The sequence below is a fragment of the Pongo abelii genome, chromosome 20, assembly GCF_028885655.2.
Source record: "Pongo abelii isolate AG06213 chromosome 20, NHGRI_mPonAbe1-v2.0_pri, whole genome shotgun sequence".
Classification (NCBI taxonomy): Eukaryota; Metazoa; Chordata; class Mammalia; order Primates; family Hominidae; genus Pongo; species Pongo abelii.
Window position 1 is genome coordinate 12,615,123 of NC_072005.2, and position 21,576 is coordinate 12,636,698.

Genomic DNA, 21,576 nt, shown 5'->3' on the forward strand with positions numbered 1-21,576 from the left:
GAGTACTGATGCAAAAATCTTGAAATAAATGCCAGTGAAGCATATAAAGTAATATATTCAAAGCATTATGCAATATAAACAAGTGAGATTTATCCCGGGAATGTAAGGATAGTTCACCATATGGAAATTGATCAGTGGAATACACCACATTAGGAAATGATGGAAAAATGAGTCTCGATTGATGCAAAAAAGCATGACATAATTCAACACCCATTTATGATTAAAAATCCACAATAAAATAGGAATAGAATTTACTCAAATTGGTACAAGGCATGTATGAAAATCTCAATAAAATATTTGATGGTGAAAAACCATATTTTTAATATCTAATATCAGAAACAAGGATATTTGCTCTCACCAGCTACATTCAGTGTTAAGGGGGGTGCTCCCAGGGACATCAGGCAAGAAAATACAAGCATTCCAGCCGGGCCCGGTGGCTCAAGCCTCTAATCCCAGCACTTTGGGAGGCCGAGGTGGGTGGATCACAAGATCAGATCGAGAATATCCTGGCCAACATGGCGAAACCCCATCTCGAATAAAAATAAAAAAACTAGCTGGGTGTGGTGGCACACGCCTGTAATCCCAGCTACTCAGGAGGCTGAAACAGGAGAATTGCTTGAACCTGGGAGGTGCAGATTGCAGTGAGCCGAGATCATGCCACTGCAGTCCAGCTTGGTGACAGAGCGAGATTCCGTCTCAAAAAACCAACCAACAAACCAACCAACCAACCAACAACAAACCAGCCAGGCGCAGTGGCTCATGGCTGTAATCCCAGCACTTTGGGAGACCAAGGTGGGTGGATCACAAGATCAGGAGATTGAGACCATCCTCATCAACATGGTGAAACCGCATCTCTACTAAAAATACAAAAACATTTAGCTGGGTGTGGTGGCACGCGCCTATAGTCCCAGCTACTCGGGAGGCTGAGGCAGGAGAATCGCTTGAACCCTAGAAGTGGAGGTTGCAGTGAGCCGAGATTGTGCCACTGCACTCCAGCCTGGCAACAGTGAGAATCCATCTCAAAAAAAAAAAACCTAAAAGCGTTCCATATTTAAAAAAAAATATAAATATATATACACACAGCCCTCTACACAAATATACAAAAATCACACACTTTGTCACTGTACATACAGGTGGACAGATACAAATTCACAAACCCACAGATGTAACAGCCCAGATACTAAAAGATGCTCCCAAACAGAAGGACCCCAGGTGTTCTGATGTCTTCTCCAGGTTTCTCTGGCTCCTCAGGAATAACCACCACAGTGCCTTATATATTCTCGCTTGCTTTCTTGTCTTCCAGAATGCCAGGATCAAGGGGACAGAGAGATTAGCACAGCTTTGTTGACTACACCTATTAGAGGGCATTATACAGAGGAAAATACTTACTGAATATTAGGACTCACACAGACACATACACAAATGGGTTTTACAAAAACATCATCATAGACCCACATATACTTGTCCTTCAAAAAGTGAATGTTCTCACTCCCATTCCTGTAGCAGAGATACCCCTTAGTTCCCCAACACCTATCACAAAAGATGGCTCCTTGAGCCCATTCTCACAGTGAAGGGATCTCGAACTTCCTGACCTCCCACAGTACAATAATCATGTCTCTACAAAAGCACAACATGGCAGCCCAAGAATGTGAAAATGAGGACCTGAAATGGGTTGAGTAATAATGTTCCAACCCCTCAAACTACCATAAATGTTCCTGGTGAGAGAAGCAAAGGTGTGTTATCTCCTGGCTCAGCCACCAGGTCCTCCACTGCATCTCCACAGTAGCCATCACTTCCACTGAGGCCTCATCTGCCAGCAAACCTTGCTCCCGTCAGCCTCTAGACCCTAGTATCTTCACCGTGGTTTTGGATGCTGCCACCTGACCCATCATCCCTGCTGTTGGGGGAGGGTGCAGACCAGAGGCCTAAAGAGTTCCGACTACAGGTCTCCAAGCGACACAAAGATCACTTCTGGGACCCAGGGAGACTGTTGTTACGAGGGTGGATGCTGACCTGCTTTCCCTCAATGCTGCCACCTCCCTTCTAAAACATACTGACTTGCTAAGAAAAGGGGGGACTGACTCCAACAAAGGACAGACCCGACCCCTATCATGCCTATGGCAATTCAGAAAAGGGAGAATTCGGTGGCTCCAACAAGCAGTTTATTGGGAGTCGAGTTCACCTTGCCTTGTGATGTGAAGCAAGGTAGTTCCATGGCTTGTGAACCCTGACACCAGCACCTCCCATACACAACAGAGCTGGAGCTCTGCAGGGTGGGTCCTTTTCCAAAGAGCTAGGTGCTAGTCTTAGTGGGAGGCTAGGAAACCAGTCCTGGAGCAGGATGCGCGTGACATGCACTGACGTGAGAAGGCCGGAGCATCATCAGTGCATATGCCGCTGAGTATCTCAGGGTAGAATGTGCCAGAAAACAGGGAAAGCAAGTTAGGGGAGGTAAGAATTTTGAGTGTCCTACAGCTAAGACATGGCAGAGTGTGTCTCTGTGACTCCACTAGCAGTTTTGAGATTATTCTGACTGTGGTGATTGGTGCAGGGCTGGTAACTGCAGGAGATAGATGCTGTGTGGTCAAGGGGCATGTGTCCCATGACACAGGTTCTGCTTCTTCAGCCTCTCACCTCAGAGCCACCTGCAGTTGCCACAGAGAAATTTAGATGTGAATTTTTAAACATGTTTCCCAGTAAGTATCCAAAGTGTAGGTTTGAGATGGGAAATGGAGCTGGAGATGACCTCAAAACAGCCCGGGAATAATGCAATGCTGACATGTCTGTGAATTAGGATGTCCATAGGCGGATCCCACTTGGGGAGAACTGTAAGATGCAAACCTTTGTTTTAGAAGCACAGCATTCCCACAGTCTGACCCGAGGACACTGATGGAAACTTAAAAGGCAGAATCTGGGAGTCTTCTCACTTCTATCCAGTCATGTGTGTGAGCTGAGGGCAGGCACTGCCCTAGAGGGTGTTTCCTAACTTCTGATTGGATGCCACAAAAGGCCTGCTGGGGCCCAAGTCCTTCTTCCCCATTCCTTTAATTCTTCCTACGAAGAATCTCCACAATGGTTGCAGATGTAATTGAAGATGTTCCCATATTGCTTACATTTAAGAAGGCTGCTCTCCAGTGTGGGTGGTTTCATGGTTTTGAAATGAACTAGAGGCCAGGCGCGGTGGCTCACGCCTGTAATCCCAGCACTTTGGGAGGCCGAGGAGGGTGGATCACGAGGTCAGGAGATCAAGACCATCCTGGCTAACACAGTGAAACCCCGTCTCCACTAAAAATACAAAAAATAAGCCGGGCGTGGTGGCAGGCGCCTGTAGTCCCAGCTACTCGGGAGGCTGAGGCAGGAGAGTGCCATGAACCCGGGAGGCGGAGCTTGCAGTGAGCTGAGATCGCGCCACTGCACTCCAGCCTGGGCGACAGAGCGAGACTCCGTCTCAAAAAAAATAAATAAATAAAAAAAAGAACTGGGGGCTGGGTGTGGTGGCTCACGCCTGTAATCCCAGCATTTTGGGAGGCCAAGGCAGATGGATCACCTGAGGTCAGGAATTCAAGATCAGCTTGGCCAACATGGTGAAACCCCGTCTCTACTAAAAATATAAAAATTAGTTGGGCGTGGTGGCATGTGCCTGTAATCCCAGCTACTAGGGGGCCTGAGGCAGGAGGATTGCTTTGACCTGGGAGGAAGAGGTTGCGCCATTTTGACTCCAGCCTAGGCAACAGAGTGAGACTCCATCTCAAAAAAAAAAAAAAGAAAGAAAAGAAAGTAAAATGAACACTTTGGGAGGCCGAGGTGGGTGGATCATTTGAGGTCAAGAGTTTAAGATCAGCCTGGTCAACATGGTGAAACACTGTCTCTACTAAAAATATAAAAATTAGCTGGGCATGGTGGTGGGCACTTGTAATCACAGCTACTTGGAAGGCTGACGCAGAATTGCTTGAACCCAGGAGGCAGAGGTTGCAGTGAGCCAGGATCACACCACTGCACTCCAGCATGGGGCGAGAGTGAGACTCCATCTCAGGGGTGGGGGGTGAGGGAGGGGAAAGGTTGGGTGCTGTGGCTCACGCCTGTAATCCCAGCACTTTGGGAGGCCGAGGCGGGCAGATCACCTGAGGTCGGGAGTTCGAGACCAGCCTGACCAACATGGAGAAACCCCAACTCTACTAAAATTACAAAATTAGCCAGGTGTGGTGGCGCATGCCTGTAATCCCAGCTTCTTGGGAGGCTGTGGCAGGAGAATTGCTTGAACCCGGGAGGCGGAGGTTGTGGTGAGCCGAGATCGCACCACTGCACTCCAGCCTGGGCAACAAGAGCAAAACTACATCTCAAAAAAAACAAAAACAAAAACAAAAAACAAACCCCACAAAAGATGGGACGGATACAGAATTTTCTTTATAGTTTCTCTCCAGTATGTATTCCCAGGTGTCTTTAAAACACTGTGTGAAGTGAAGGCTTTCCCACACTCGGTACATTCATAGGGTTTCTGTCCATGGAGTCCATTCACATATTTGCAATCCCGCAGGACAGTGGAAGTTCCTCCCCTATTTGTTAAATATTTCATTGCCGCATGAGTCATGTCTTGAAAGCGAATTAGGAAAACTGAAGGCTTAATCACACCATTTACATTCCTTGAATTTCTCTCCAGCGTAAATACTCTCATACATCCAAAAGGAACTAATACAACTGACAGCATTACCACAGTTTACTTAGGGCTTCTGTCTAGTATGAGTCCTTTCATGCACGTGCAAAGACTTTGAGTAACTGAAGGCTTTACCACATTGTCTACACTGAAAGGGTCTTTCTCCAGTATGAATTCTTTTGTGTACTTTCAGGGAATTTAAACAAGTGAAAGCTTTGCCACACTGCTTACACTCACATGGTTTCACTCCAGTGTGACTTCTTTCGTGCCTTCGAAGGTGACTGAAGTAAATGAAGACCCGACCACATTGTTTGCATTCATAGGGTTTCTCTCTAGTATGGGTTCTTTCATGGATTCGAAAGTGAGTGGAATAAAGAAAGGCTTTACCACATTCTTTACATTCGTAAGTTTTCTCGCCAGTGTGAACTCTTTCGTGCAACTGAAGGTAACTTGAAGAATTGAAGGCTTTACCACATTGTTTACATTCATAGGGTTTTTCTCCAAAATGAGTTCTTTCGTGCACTTCACAGGAACTAGACGACTTGAAGGCTTCCCCACATTTCTTACATGTATAAGGTTGAACTCCGGTGTGGGTTTTCACGTGTTTTCGAAGGCTTGAGTGAGAAAAGAAGGCTCTCCCACATTCCCTACATGCAAAAGGTTTCTCTCCAGTGTGAGTTTTCTCATGACTCCGTAAGTACGTGGGACAACTGAAGGCTTTCCCACATTGCTTACATTCATAAGGTTTCTCTCCAGTGTGAGTCCTTTCGTGGGTTAGAAAAGGCTGGTAATATATAAAGGCTTTTCCACACTGTTTACATTTGTACGGTTTCTCTCCAGTGTGATTTTTTTCATGGCGCCGAAGAGCAGTAAGATATCTGAATGCCTTCCCACATTCCTTACATTCATAGGGTGTCTCTCCAGTATGAATTCTTATATGGTTTCGAAAGGAAAAGAGAAATGCGAAGGCTTTGCCACATTCCTTACATTCATAGGGTTTCTCTCCAGTGTGAATTCTTTCGTGGGTTCGAATACTGGAGCTGCGAGTGAAGGTTTTCCCACATTCTTTACATTTATGTGGCTTCTCTCCATATTCGTGACACTCATTTGGTTTCTGTTCAGTGTGAGATCTCATGTGCCTATTAAGGGAGACCTGATGCATGAAGACTTCCCCACACACACTGCAGTCACATGGCTTTAATCCAGTAGGAGTTTCCAGGTTCGTATTAAGATCAGGAATCTGGCTAGTGCTTTTTCCACACAGACGATCTTCTTTATTTTCACAGAGTGCTTCAACCACAGGACCTCTGTAAAGAATGAGTACCATATTATTAATAGTTTTGTATTAATGATCTTATATTTATTAGCAAGTACCAGAATTACATTTTAAATATTTTCAGAGAAACTGTATGTTATCTGCCCTGTCTAAATTGTTTTGAAAGCTAATATACTCAATACTCTAGAACAGGCCGTGACCATAGCTATTATCAAAATAGACAAGAAAAAAAATTAGTATTTTTTTTTTGAGACGGAGTCTCTCTGCCGCCCAGGCTGGAGTGCAGTGGCGTGATCTCAGCTCACTGCAACCTCCGCTTCCTGGGTTCAAGTGATTCTCCTGCCTCAGCCTCCCAAGTAGCTGGGATTGCAGACATGCACCACCACGCCCCACTAATTTTGTATCTTTTTTTAGTAAAGATGGGGTCTCAAACTCCTGACCTCAGGTGATCCGCTCGCCTCAGCCTCCCTAAGTGCTGGGATTACAGGCATGAGCCACTGTGCCCGGCCAGGAGTTTTAAATGCTGTTTCATAGTGATTTCTTTTCACACCCTGAACACCTATTGCTTTTTTTTTTTTTTTTTTTTCCTGTAGAGACAGGTTTTCGCTATGTTGACCAGGCTGGTGTTGAACTCCTGGCCTCAAGCAATTCCCCAGCCTTCACCTACCAAAGGCTGGGATTAGAGGTGTTCGCTACCTTGCCCAGCCAATGACAGTTTCTTTTTTTTTGTTTTAGACGGAGTCTCGCTCTGTCACCAGGCTGGAGTGCAGTGGATCGATCTTGGATCACTGCAACCTCCACCTCCCAGGTTCGAGTGATTCTCCTGCCTCAGCCTCCCGAGTAGCTGGGACTACAGGCACGCGCCACCACGCCTGGCTAATTTTTTGTATTTTTAGTAGAGACAGGGTTTCATCATGTTGGCCAGGATGGTCTCGATCTCCTGATCTCGTGATCCACCAGCCTCAGCCTCCCAAAGTGCTGGGATTACAGACATGAGCCACCACGCCTGGCTGCCCATGACAGTTTCAATGAAACACCTTCAGTAAAAATTTTCTAAGAATGAATAAACTTGAAACTCTGCTTATTGTTTTGCTTGCTTGGCTTTTGAAATTTATGAAATACTAAGATTCTCTCAGGGGCTATATAATTATTCGTGAATGCAACTCACCTTAGATTTTTTCCCTGGTTTTTTTGGTCATCTTCAATATCTTGGTCTTTCCATTTTTCCCCTAAAATACAAGCCCAGAGAACTCACTATAAATTATTAGAAGTTATAGAAAATTATAACACTCTAAGATCCATGATTAGCTATTGATTAGCTATGACCCTGTCTGGTCTACTTACTAAAGTATTCTCTTCCCACAATTTTTTTTTTTTTTTGAGACAGAGTCTCGCTGTTGCCCAGGCTGGAGTGCAGTGGTGCAGTCTCAGCTCACTGCAACCTCGGCCTCCCGGGTTCAAGCAATTCTCCTGCCTCAGCCTCCTGAGTAGCCAGGATTACAGGCACCTGCCACCAGGCCTGGCTAATTTTTTATATTTTTAGTAGAGACGGGGTTTCACCATGTTGGTCAGGCTGGTCTCTGACTCCTGACCTCGTAATCCGCCCTCCTCAGCCTCCCAAAGCGCTGGGATTACAGGCGTGAGCCACCGTGCCTGTCCCCTTCCCACATTTTAAACCTTGGAACACAGTTGTTGTGTAAGAAACACCTGTTCCCTCCTTAATTAAGTAGAGAAATTATGTCACCCTTACCTATACAGGCCAGGTTCTTGAAGGTTGCCCGCATCACATCTCTGTAGATATTCCTCTGGCCAGGATCCAGCAAAGCCCACTCCTCCAGGGTGAAGTTCACAGCCACATCCTCAAGGGAGATGGAGTCCTAAAACATCCCCCATGTGTGTTTAGGAGGAGGGGAGAGATTCGCAGTAGTGAGGATCCATTCTCAGAATTCCTGAGAAATTCCATATAATCCTGTAGTCTCGGTTTAGTGGTATAACTTGGTTGTCAGAACTCTTCACTCTTTCCACACTCACTTCCTCATAAATTTAACACTATCATGAACATACAAAAATTATCTCTGTATATATATATATATTTGAAACGGAGTCTTGCTCTGTCGCCTGGGCTGGAGTGCAGTGGCGCAATGTCAGCTCACTGAAAGCTCCGCCTCCTGGGTTCACACCATTCTCCTGCCTCAGCCTCCCGAGTAGCTGGGACTACAGGCGCCCGCCACCACACCCGGCTAATTTTTTGTATTTTTAGTAGAGACGGGGTTTCACCATGTTAGCCAGGATGGTTTCGATCTCCTGACCTCGTGATCCGCCCGCCTCGGCCTCCCAAAGTTCTGGGATTACAGGCATGAGTCACCGCGCCCGGCCATTATTTCTATATTTTAACTGTGATCACTTGAAGCCTTATTGTTTTTTTTTTTTTGAGATGGAGTCTTGCTCTGTCGCTCAGGCTGGAGTGCAGTGGTGCGATCTTGGTTCACTGCAACCTCCTCCTCCCAGGTTCAAGTGATTATCCTGCCCCAGCCTCCTGAGTAGCTGGGACTACAGGCATGTGCCACCACGCCCGGCCAATTTTTTGTATTTTTAGTAGAGACGGGGTTTCACCATGTTAGCCAGGATGGTCTCGATCTCCCGACCTCTTGATTCACCCCCTTTGGCCTCCCAAAGTGCTGGGATTACAGGTATAAGCCACTGCGCCCAGCCACCTTATTGTTCTTTAAATGCAGACCCAAGACCATCTTGGAGATATGAGAGAAATGCTATACAAATGAAACAAATTGTAAGATCATCAATTCCTTGTGAGAAAAACTATTTCATTTTCTACCTTATTACATACCGTATCACTCAGCATTTCATGAAACTTGGGGTCAAATCTGGATGAGATTTTAATAAATGAATACACCCTTTAGACTATAAGCTGCACATCTCCCACTGAGGATGAAAAACTGTGTATTTTTCTTTTTCATAAACAACATGAGAGATCAGGAAGTCTGTGAAAAGCGAGAAGTCACTGGTCATGTTGCCCTGAAGGATCCCAGGCCATTAGAACCAAGCAAATCCAGGTGGCTGAATGAAAATATTCTTTTGCATTAGTATTAATTTCAACGTGTTTGTGTAATATTTATCATAGGTTCAGTTTTTCCTTTCTGTCTCATTTCATGGGTCTAGGAGGTTATTGGAAAGAAAGCACACCAACTTGGACCTCTATAAAACCCCTGTTCTCATGAAGGTTTATTACTCACATGCTTGAGCTCTCAGGCAAAGCTGTGTAACTCTCAAGCACTTGTGAAATGGCTTCAGAGAGCAAGAAAAGGAGCCTGGCTGGGGATTTTTACTGACATTAGGGAGTGGGCTAGTGTGAGTTCAAGCATACAGGTGGAGGCTAATGTGAATTGGCTCTGTCGCCAGCACCAAATGAGAGTGACCCAGGCTTTCTTCCTACCACATCCATATGTGGGGTACACAGTGGAAACTGAGGAATGAGGTTTTAAAGCTGTGAGCAGTCAAAGGCCAGGCGGGGTGGCTCATGCCTATAATCCCAGCACTTTGGGAGGCAGAGGTGGGCAGATCACTTGAGGTCGGGAGTCCAAGCACTAAACCTCCAGCCCTTTTTCTCTCCCCCGACTTTGGGGGCTAGGGATAGAGGAAGATCAAGACTGGGTGTCTTTCGGGACATCAATCCCCACCCTGAAGTTAGGTAGGCATTCCTTCCAGTAGTCATTTATTTACAAGAAGAGAGGCTCCATTACCCTTATCACTCATGAAATTCCAAGAGATTTAGGAACTCTGTACTAGGAACCACACACAAAGACCAAATGTCTTTCTTATCATAGCACAGAACATCATGGCTCAGGGGCACAGGCTCACCAGAAGACAGATGATTCATAGGATTATATCATGTTTCTACTCCAGCCACTGGTAACAGTGTGACATTAGAGTTTTGTTTTTATTTTGAGACCCAGTCTCACTCTGTCACCCAGGCTGGAGTGCAGTGGTGCAATCTTGGCTCACTGCAAACCCCTGCCTCCAGCGTTCAAGCAATTCTCCTGCCTCAGCCAACCGAGTAGCTGGGATTAGATTACAGGCATGCGCAACCACACCCAGCTAATTTTTGTATTTTTAGTAGAGACGGGGTGTTTCTTCATGCTGGCCAGGATGGTCTTGAACTCCTACCTCAAGTAATTTGCCTGCCTCGGCCTCCCAAAGTGCTAGGATTACAGGAAAGAGTCACCACTCCTAGCCTGGGTTTTTGTTTTAAAACAGTAGAACGGGCCAGGTGTGGTGGCTCACGCCTGTAATCCCAGCACTTTGGGAGGCCGGGGGTGGGCAGATCACTTGAGGTCAGGAGTTTGAGACCAGCCTGGCCAACATAGCAAAACCCCATCTCTACTAAAAATACAAAAATTTGCCAGGTGTGGTGGGCACCTGTAATCCCCGCTACTTGGGAGGCTGAAGGAGGAGAATCGCTTAAACCCAGCAGGCAGAGGTTGCAGCGAGCCAAGATCACGCCCCTGCACTCCAGCCTTGGCGACAGAGTGAAATTCCACCTCAAAAAATAAAATAAAATAAAACAAAACAGTAGAATACAATGAAACAATATTCTATTTCTTTCTGCATGTTTCACAATTGAAGAAATCTCTAGAGAACCCCAAAAATGACAGAACACAGAAAACCAGGGACATCAAAGGCAATTTTATCTGACACCTACAGCTACTGAAAATAGTAAACACAGCCTAAAATCAACAGGATAAACCTAAACCCTCACATTTAAAGCCTGTTTACCTCAGTTCCTTTTCAACACCATGCCCAGATTTCAACAAAAATTACAAGATATATTAAAAGACTTAGACGGTTTGAAGAGAGAGTGCAGGCACCAGAACCAGACTGAGATATAAAACAGATGCTGGAATTACCAGACCAGAAATTTATTTCTTTTCTTTTTTTTTTTTTTTTTGAGGCAGAGTCTTACTCTGTTGCCTAGGCTGGATTGCAGTGACACAATCTCAGCTCACTGATACTGTCATAGTGGATAAAAAAGAACACCTGGCCAGGTGTGGCTCACGCCTGTAATCCCAGCACTTTGGGAGGCCGAGGCAGGAGGACCTCTTGAGGTCAGGAGTTCAAGACCAGCCTGACCAACATGAAGAAACCCTGTCTCTACTAAAAACACAAAATTAGTCAGGTGCGGTGGTACATGCCTGTAATCCCAGCTACTCACGAGGCAGGAGAATCACTTGAACTTGGGAGGCAGAGGTTGCAGTGAGGTGAGATCGCACCATGGCTCTCCAGCCTGGGCAACAAGAGTAAAACTCCATCTCAAAAAAAAAAAAAAAAAGAAAAAGGAAAAAGAATACCTAACATATGTTGTCTGCAGGAAATCCACTTTTTTTTTTACTTTCTTTTGTTTTTTAGAGACAGGGTCATGCTCTGTCACCCAGGCTGGAGTGCAGTTGTGGGATGACAGATGACTGTAACCTCAAACTCCTGGGCTCAAAGGACTCTCACCTCAGCCTCTGAGTAGCTGGAACTACAGGTGTGCACTACCATCCCTTGATAATTTTGTTGTTTCTTTTTATAGAGATGGGGTCTCACTATGTTGCCCAGGCTTGTCTCAAACTCCTGGCCTCAAGCAATCATCCTGCCTCAGCCTCCCAAAATGCTGGGATTACAGGTGCGAGTCATCATACCTAGGCCAACAAATCCACTTTAAATGTATCACAAAGATTGGGGGGAGGGGGGAGGGATAGCATTAGGAGATATACCTAATGTAAATGACCAGTTAATGGGTACAGCACACCAACATGGCACATGTATACATATGTAACAAACCTGCACGTTGTGCACATGTACCCTAGAACTTAAAGTATAATAATAAAAAGTAATAATAAATAAATATATCACAAAGATATATTAAAAATAAAGGAATAGAGAAAGATATACTATGCTAACACTAATTATTATCATTATTATTTTGAGACAAAGTCTCACTCTGTCACCCAGGCTGGAGTACAGTGGCGCAATCTTGGCTCACTGCAACCTCCACCTCCTGGGTTCAAGTGATTCTCCTGCCTCAGTCTCCTGAGTAGCTGGGATTACAGGCACGCACCACCACGCCCAGCTGTTTTTTTTTTTTTTTTTTTTTTGAGTCGAAGTTTCTCTCTTGTTACCCAGGCTGGAGTGCGATGGCACAATCTCGGCTCGCTACAACTTCCGCCTCCTGGGTTCAAGTGATTCTTCTGCCTTAGCCTCCTGAGTAGCTGGAATTGCAGGCGCCTGCCACCATGCCTGGCTAATTTTTGTATTTTTAGTAGAGACAGGGTTTCACCATGTTGGCCAGGCTGGTCTCAAACTCCTGACCTCGGGTGATCCGCCTGCCTCCCAAAGTGCTGGGATTACAAACGTGAGCCACCATGCCTGGTCAATTTTTATATTTTTAGTAGAGACAGGGCTTCGCCACGTTGGTTAGGCTGGTCTCAAACTCCTGACCTCGTGATGTGCCCGCCTTGGCCTTCCAAAGTGCTGGGATTACAAGCGTGAACCACCATGCCCGACCAACACTAATTTTTTAAAAGCTGGCACAGCCTTATTAATTTCAGAAAAAGCTGACTTCATAGCATGAAAATATCAGTGATAGAAGGGCATTACATACTGACAAAGGGGTCAATTCACCAAGAAGACAGGGCAATCCTTACTGTGTACGTACATTACCACAGTGGCAAAATATATGAGGGGAAAACTAATACAACTGAAGGAAGAAATACATGAATGCACTGGTACAGCTGTATACTTCAATAACCCCCACCGTTAATTTAGAGATCCAGCAGGCAGAAGTCAGGAAGGACATAATTAAATTGAACAGCACCATCAAAACAACTGGACTTAATTGAAAACCAGAATAATTCATTCAGTAACAGCAGAATATACATTCTTCTCAAGTTCACATGGAATATTCACCAAGATATCTCACATTCTGGTAAATAAAATACTTCCTAGCCAATTTAAAAGACTAGAGAATACAAAACATGTTCTCAGATCCAGAATTGCTAACAGAAAGATAGCTTGAAAACCCACAAATACTTGGAGATTAAATCCTGAACTTCTAAATAATGCATGGATGAGAAAAGTCTCAAGAGATATTAAAAACTGTTTTGAATTAAATAAAAATAGAACTTATCAAAACACGTAGAATGCAGCAAAAGGAGTGCCTGGCTGAAATTTATACAATTGAACACATATACTACCAAAGAGTGATCTGTAATCAATAATCTCAGTGTCTAACTTAAAAAACTAATAACAGGCCAGGCATGGTGGCTCATGCCGGTGATCCCAGCGCTTTGGGAGGCTGAGTCAGGCAGATCACCTGAGGTCAGGACTTCCGAGACCAGCCTGGCCAACATGGTGAAACCCCATCTCTACAAATACAAAATACAAAATTACAAAAATACTCTCTAATGTACTCTAAAATACAAAAATTAGCTGGGCATGGTGGCACAGGCCTATAATCCAGCTACTTGGGAGGCTGAGGCAGGAGAATCACTTGAACCCAGGAGGCAGAGGTTGCAGTGAGCCCAGATCGCGCCATCACACTGCAGCCTGGGTGACAGAGTGAGACTCTGTCTCAAAAAAAATAATAAATAAATAAATAGAGAAAAACCAACAAAACCAAAAGGTAGTCTTGTGAAAATATCAATAATTAACTGAAAAATGTCTCCTCAAGCTAGCTAACAACAAAAAAGACAAAGATTATTAATATGACGAAAGGGGGGAAATGAAGAACCACTTGACAAAATTGAACATCTATTTATGATAGCAAACTAGGAATAGAAGGGAATTTCTTCTTTTTTTTTGAGACAGGTCTAAGTTGTCCAGGCTGGAGTATATTGGCTATTTCAGAGGCGCCGTCATAGTGCTACAGCCTCAAACTGGTGGGCTCCAGCAATCTTCTTGCCTTGGCCTCCCAAGCATACAGGTGCGTGCCACTGCATCAGGCAAGAGGAACTTCTTGAGAAACTACATACAAGAAACTTGAGGTTAACATCATGCTTAATGTGAAAAACTAGATGTTTTCCCAGTAATATGAGGAACAAGGTAAGAAAGATCCTTCTCACACTCTCACCATTTATTTATTTATTTATTTAGTGACAGAGTCTCGCTCTGTCACCCAGGCTGGAGTGCACTGGCACGATCTCAGCTCACTGCAATCTCTGCCTCCTGGGTTCAAGCAATTCTTCTGCCTCAGCCTCCGGAGTAGCTGGGATTACAGGCATGTGCCACCACGCCCCGCTAATTTTTTTGTATTTTTAGTAGAGACGGGGTTTCACCATATTGACCAGGCTGGTCTGGAACTCCTGACCTTGTGACACGCCCGCCTCGGCCTCCCAAAGTGCTGGGATTACAGGCATGAGCCACCATGCCTGGCCTTTTGTTTTTTTTTCTTTGAAATGGAATTTCACTCTGTTGCCCAGGCTGGAGTGCACTGGTGCCACCTCAGCTCACTGTAACCACCTCCACCTCCTGGGTTCAAGAGATTTTCCTGCCTCAGCCTCCTGAGTAGCTGGGATTACAGGCGCACCCAACCATGCCCGGCTAATTTGTGTATTTTTAGTAGAGATGGGGTTTCACCATGTTGGCCAGGCTGGTCGTGAACTCTTGAACTCCATGATCCCCCCAACCCCCTGCCTAGGCCTCCTGAAGTGCTGGATTACAGGCATGAGCCACCGCGCCTGGCCCCTCTCACCATTTCTATTCAACATTGTACAACACTGAAACTAAGAAAAAGAAAAAGAAATAAAAGATATACCAACTGGGAAGGAAGAACTAAAGCTGTCTTTCTGCATATGACATGATTGTGTATATAGAGAATTTCAACAATCCACAACAAAGAAAATTCCTGGAACCAATAAGAGCAAGGTTGAAAGACACAAGCTCAACATATAAGGCCAACTCCTTTCCTATACAGCCACACAAATATAGTCAACTGATCTTTGATGAAGAACCAAAGGCAGCTAGGTGTGGTGGCTCACGCCTGTAATCCCAGCACTTTGGGAGGCTAAGGGGGGTGGATCACTTCAGCCCAGGAGTTAAAGACCAACCTGGGCAACATAACAACACTCCATCTCTATTTCTTAAAAAAAAAAAAAAAAAAAAAATTTTTTTAAATAAAAGAAAAATTAAATAAAAATGGATCAAAGATGTAACTGTAAAATACAATAAGACTCCTAGAGGATAACATAGAAAATCTAGATGACCTTGGGTTTGATGATGAATGATAACATAACATAAATTATAAGTTTGACTTCATTAAAATAAAAAAGTCCTGTTCTGGGGCTGGGCGCGGTGGCTCACGCCTGTAATCCCAACTCGTTGGGAGGCCGAGGCGGGTGGATGACTTGAGGTCAGAAATTCGAGACCAGTCTGGCCGACATGGTGAAGCCCCATCTCTACTAAAAATACAAAAATTAGCCAGGCATGGTGGTGCATGCCTGTAGTCCCAGCTACTTGGGAGGCTGAGTTAGAATAAATCGCTTGAATCTGAGAGGCTGATGTTGCAGTGAGCTGAAATCACGCCACTTCACTCCAGCCTGAGTGACAGAGACTCCATCCCTGCCGCCCCCCAAAAAGAGTCCTGCTCTGGGAAAGACCATGTTAAGAAAATGAAAAGACAAGCTACAGACAGGGAGAAATTCTTTGCAAAACACCTATCTGATAAAGGACTGGTATTCCAACTACTAAAAGAACTATTAAAACTCAGTAACAGGAAGACAATCCAATTAAAAATGGGCAAAAGATATGAACATACACATCACCAAAGAAGATTTAGAGATGGTAAAGAAGAACATGAAAACATGCTCAACATCACACAGCATTAGGGAATAAAAAAAACTAAGATAAATAAAACTGAGTAAGATATTACCACACTCACTAAATGACTAAATTTTAAAACACTAAAAACACCAAATGATGGTGAAGATGGAGAACAATAAGTATCATCATTATTTGCTGCTGGCAATGGAAAATGGTACTCCCACTTTGAAAGGCAGACAGTTACAAAACAAAACACACCCTTAAATTGTAATCTAGCCATCATGCTCCTAGGTATTTACTCAAAAGAGTTGAAAACTTATGTTCATGCCAAAACCTGCACATGAATGCTTATAGTTGTTTGTTTGTTTTTTTGCTTTTTCCAGTTGTCAAATGATTCTTTATTGAAATATTTTCCTTTGTGCTTAACTGGCTGGGCATTCCACAGCACCAATGTTGATGTCATCTATGATGTCATGAGGGTGGCGGCCATCAACATTACAGCCCAGGCAGTTCCCAGGATCTCTTTAATAGTTCCAAAGAGTTCTCTGGCTAAGGATCGGTGCCACATCTGTCGAGCAATGTTGACGATCTCATCAAAAGTGATATTCCCACTGTGTCTAATGTTTTTCTGTTTCTTTCTGTCTCTTGGTGGTTCCTTGAGGGCTTTGATGATCAGGGCAGAGGCAGAAGGCACCACCACAATCTGGGCCTGTCTGTTCCGAATGGTCAGTTTCACTGTAATCCTCAGGCCCTTCCAGTCACCCCTTGCCTTGGCAATGTCATCACCAACATTTTTTGGAGACAGACCCAGGGGGCTGATCTTGGGGGCCAGGGCAGAAGTGGCACCGACTTCACCTCCGGTGCACCTCAGGTATATGACTTTGATCTCGTTGGGGTCGAACTTCGGCAGCATGGTGGAGGGGGCTGGTGTCGGATGAACCCGGATTCGGGACGATAGAAGAAAGTTGCACCTTGACCTCCTCCGAGCCCAAAGCCGAGAGCAAGTGCTTATAGTTTTATTCAAAACCTTGCAAACCTTAGAGTGAACCAAGATACCTCTCAATAGACATATGGATAAACCATCTGGTTCACCCATAGAATGATAAAAAGAAATCAGGTATCAGCCGGGCGCGGTGGCTCATGCCTGTAATCCCAGCACTTTGGGAGGCCAAGGAGGGCGGACCTCAGGAGATCGAGACTATCCTGGCCAACATGGTGAAACCCTGTCTCTACTAAAAATACAAAAATTAGCTGAGTGTGGTGGCGCTTGCCTATAATCTCAGCTACTCGGGAGGCTGAGGCAGGAGAATCAGGTATCAAGCCATGAAAAGACATGGAGGCTAGGTATGGTGGCTCCCACCTGTAGTACCAGCTACTCAGGGCACTGAGGCAGGAGGGTCACTTGAGTCCGGGAGTTCAAGACCAGCATGGGTGATATGACGAGACCCCATCTCAATTAAAAAAAAAAAAAAAAAAAGACGTGGAGGAACCTTGACTTGAACATATATTATTAAGTGAAAGAAGCCAATCTAAATGGTTATATACTGTGTAGTTTCAAAGATGACATTCAGGAAAAGACAAAATTATGACAGAGTAAAAAGGCTTTTGATTGTCAAGAATTTGGGAAGAGGGAGGGATTAATGAATAGGAGAAGCACAGGGGATATTTAGGTGAGGGAAAGCATCCTACATGATGCAGCTATGATGAATAGCAGTTATTATGCATTTGCCAAAACCCACAGATTGTATAACAGAGTCAGCCCTAATGTAAACTGTGGACTCTGAGGCATCAATATTGGTACATCACTTATAACAGATGTATTAAAGTAATACAAAATATAAAAAGGATAAACTATGTGGAGGCAGAGGGATCAAGTGGGAACACTACACTTTCTCATCAATTTTTCTATAAGTCTGAAATAGCTCTACAAAAATAAAGTCTACTAGAAAAAGAAAAACGATGAAGACAGGCTAATGACAATTCACGCCATGAATGGTTGATGAATGAAACATACAACCTTTCACTCAATTCATGAATTTTATTTTAGTAAGCCTTTATGGTGCTTTGTGAGCCAGAGACTGGTAAAGGCGACGAAAGTTCCACAGGATGCCTTGTTCAAAAGCCCATCACTCTCTACTTTGAGAAGTGAAATAAGAGCTTTGATTAGTATCAATAGTGTCCGGAACTCTTGCACGAATATAAGTGTCCAGGCGGAGCCTTGGATTGTGGGATTACCCTATGTAGAGGTGTGTATTATGTTGACTTATATGGCTAGCCGTGAGGTAAAAAAAAAAGATTCCCAGAGTTTTGTGGGTTTTTTTTTTTGTTTTCCCTTTGAGATGAAGTCTCGCTCTGTTGCCCAGGCTGAAGTGCAGTGGTGCAATCTCGGCTCACTGCAACCTCCGCCTCCCAGGTTCAAGCGATTCTCCTGCCTCAGCCTCCTGAGCAGCTGGGATTACAGGCGCGAGCCACCATGCCTGGCTAATTTTTTTGTATTTTTAGTAGAGACGGGGTTTCCCCATGTTAGCCAGGCTGGTCTCGAACTCCTGACCTCAAGTGATCCACCCACCTCAGCCTCCCAAAATGCTGGGATTACAGGCGTGAGCCACCACATCCAGCCTAATATTCCTAGAGTTCTTTTACTACAAAGGTGCAACTCTTAGACAATCACTCAAGAGTGTGTAAACATGTACAGATGGGATTTATTGTTGGCCAGTGCTAAGATGACTAACTGATGAGCTGCCCCTTGAATCCAGTCGTTTATCAGGTCCATTTCAATTAAGGGATAAAAAGCAGCAGCTCTTCACCGAGAGCTCCAACGTGTACAAATGTGGCCATGTCAGCCATCAAGTCTACACACTCCCTACTGCTGTTCACTCAGTAGCAAAGGATCTAGGAGAAGTTACACCTCCTCTAGCACCATGACATCTGGCAAGGAAGTAAGAAAAGAAGTCACCCTCCCACCCCAACTCCTACAGAGAGGATATGCTGAAGGCTAACATTTGGCTCTGTAATTTTGAAAGGAGGTCTGTGTAGGTTGCTGTTTCCAGGACCCATGGCAAAATGAGCAGTTGAGTAGAGTCACATGCTCAGGGCCTGGGAGAGCCTCAATGTTCAGGATAACCTAGTACAAGGTGATCATTGCAGCTCTAATGGCATATAGTGTGGGGCCAAGGGCTGTTTCTTGCATCAGAGCCCTATGGACAACTTATGGTCATCATGGATAACTACAAGAGGCATGAGAGGAGGTTTCTAAAGCCACTATAGTGGCCAGGAATGGTGGCTCATGCCTGTAATCCCAGCACTTTGGGAGGCCATGGCAGGCAGGTCACCTGAGGTAAGGAGTTTGAGCCAGCCTGGCCAATACGGTTAAAACCCCATCTCTACTAAAAATACAAAAATTAACTGGGTGTGGTGGTGCACACCTGTAATCCCAGCTACTCTGGAGGCTGAGGTAGGAGAATCGCTGGAACCAGGGAGGCGGAGGTTGCAGTGAGCCGAGATTACGCTACTGCACTCCAACCTGGGAGACAGAGCGAGACTACATCTCACACACACACACACACACACACACACACACACAAAAGCCTCTATAGTGCTCTGGTGGCACTAACAGGACTGCCTGCCGTATGGCAATTTAAACAGTGTTTAAAGCCTTTGTGGTAACGATATCCAGGCAATGATGACCAATTTGCAAGTCACAGCATAAATGGGCTTAAGTGAACTTTATAAAGGACTGTGTTACCTCCTGAACATCAAAAAAGCCCAAATGATGTTGTGGGTGCCAACAGGAACAACAGCAGTAGGCAGAGGTTGCAGTGAGCTGAGATCACACCACTGCACTTCCGCCTGGGCGACAGAGTGAGAGTCTGTCTCAGCACTCCCGCCTGGGCGACAGAGCAAGAAGACTCCATCAATCCATCTATCCATCAATCAATCAATCAGTGTACCTTGCTTACATTTAGTGGGATCTCCAGATATAACTGATTCCTAGGATCGATTAATCCCATGAATGAATGTCAGTTAGTGCATTACAGAGATGTTAAAATTAATTCAGAACCAGGCTGGGCCTGGTAGCTTATTCCTGTAATCCCAGCACCTTGGGAGGCCAAGGCAGGAGGATTGCTAGAGCCCAGGAGTTTGAAACCAGAAATATATATATATATATATGATTTAAAAAATAATAAAATTCAGAACCAATGTCGGAGAGGCCTGAAAGCCATGCACGTGCAGTGTCCTTTCCTCTCTTTTTTTTTCTGAGACCGAGTTTCGCTCCTGTTGTCCAGGCTGGAGTGCAAGGGCGCGATCTCGGCTCACCGCAAACTCTGCCTCTCGGGTTCAAGAAATTCTCCTGCCTCAGGCTCCCTAGTAGCTGAGATTACAGTCATGCGCCACCACGCCCAGCTAATTTTGTATTTTTAGTAGAGAAGGGGTTTCTCCATGTTGGTCAGGCTGGTCTCCAACTCCCGACCCGACTGCCTTAGCCTCCCAAAGTGTTTGGATAACAGGTGTGGGCCACCACGTCTGGCCTTTTTAGTTGCACAATTCTTTTACTATATTTTGGAGTTGCGATTAGGTCAAAACCTAGAAAAATGCTTCATTTTTTTTTCTTTTGTGCCCTTCCTTCTTTCATCTTTCTCTGTTTTGTTTCTGTGGTCACTTAATATGCTTCTGGGCAGAAGGGTTACCTTCCTACCTTAATATTTATTAATATATTTTTTCCTCCAGAGAACCTCAAATCGTAGGTTATGGGCCTCACCCACGGCACTGGTGGCGTTAAAAGGTTTCAGGGCTGGGCGTGGTGGCTCACACCTGCAATCCCAGCACTTTGGGAGGCTGAGGCGGGTGGATCACCTGAGGTCAGGAGTTTGAGACTTGCCTGGCCAACCTGGCGAAACCCCATCTCTACTAAAAATACAAAAATCAGCCAGGTGTGGTGGCAGGTGACTGTAATCCCAACTACTCAGGAGGCTGAGGCAGGGAGAATTGCTTGAACCTGGGAGGCAGAGGTTGCAGTGAGCCAAGATCATGCCACTGCACTCCAGCCTGGGCAAAAGAGCAACTCTGTTAAAAAAAAAAAGAAAAAAAGAAAAAAAGGTGATTTGGGCCAGGACAGCAGCTCACACCTGTAATCCCAGCACTTTAGAAGGCTGAGGCAGGCAGATCACTTGAGGCCAGGAGTTCAAGAACAGCCTGGTCAATGAGAGGCAATCCCATCTCTACTAAAAATACAAAAATGGGCCAGTTGTGGTGGCACACACCTCTAATACCAGCTACTCAGGAGGCTGAGGCCTAAGAATTGCTTCAACCTGGGAGACAGGGGTTGCAGTGAGCCAAGATGGTGTCACTGCACTCCAGCCTGGGCGACAGAGAAAGACTCTGTCTCAAAAAAAAAAATAAATAAATAAAAAAGTGATTTGATCAAGGGAAAGAAACGCAAATGTTTTAATCTGTTTAGATAAGGAATTGCTTCTCCACCGTTAAAATGGAAAACTCACAATCGAAAGGTAAATACATTCACAAAGGCCAGGCATGGTCACGCCTATGATACCAACATTTAGGGAGGCCAAGGCAAGAGGATCCCTTAAAGCCAGGCGTTCGAGACTAGCATGAGCAACATAGCAAGACCCTGTATCTACAAAATAAAAATTTGAAATTAGCCAGTAGTGGCAGATGCCTTTACAGTCCCAGCTACTCAGGAGGCTGAGGCGGGAGGATCGCTTGAGATGCAATGAGGTTTGATGGCGCCACTGCACTTCAGCCTGAGCGACACTGCGAGACCGTCTCAAAAACAAATTCCCAGACTTGAGAGCGGTAACCCAGTGGGTCAGTGCCT

At 45.0% G+C, this 21,576-nt stretch overlaps 2 protein-coding genes across 3 annotated transcripts in view; both read right to left on the reverse strand.

The window, feature by feature from the left end:
* Positions 1-178: 178 nt before the first annotated feature.
* The window catches only part of ZNF490 (zinc finger protein 490), a 35,310-nt gene continuing 13,912 nt past the window's right edge, over positions 179-21,576 (reverse strand). For both annotated transcript variants that reach the window (XM_009252835.4, XM_024238398.3), the window contains 3 exons: positions 7,678-7,804; positions 7,096-7,156; positions 179-5,958 (listed from right to left, as the gene is read on the reverse strand). In XM_009252835.4, coding sequence (XP_009251110.2) covers positions 4,719-5,958; positions 7,096-7,156; positions 7,678-7,804 — 1,428 coding nt within the window. In that variant the 3' untranslated portion in view covers positions 179-4,718. The remainder of the gene's footprint in view (positions 5,959-7,095; positions 7,157-7,677; positions 7,805-21,576) is intronic.
* LOC129051888 (large ribosomal subunit protein uL11-like) lies at positions 15,141-16,893 on the reverse strand. The gene has a single exon (XM_054539818.2). The coding sequence runs from the start codon at positions 16,834-16,836 to the stop codon at positions 16,204-16,206; it is 633 nt and encodes a 210-aa protein (XP_054395793.2). The 5' UTR covers positions 16,837-16,893; the 3' UTR covers positions 15,141-16,203.

Bases quoted from the DNA above. Each gene is read 5' to 3' on its own strand.
- LOC129051888 (XM_054539818.2), bottom strand. From the start codon at position 16,836: ATGGGTGAACCAGATGGTTTATCCATATGTCTATTGAGAGGTATCTTG.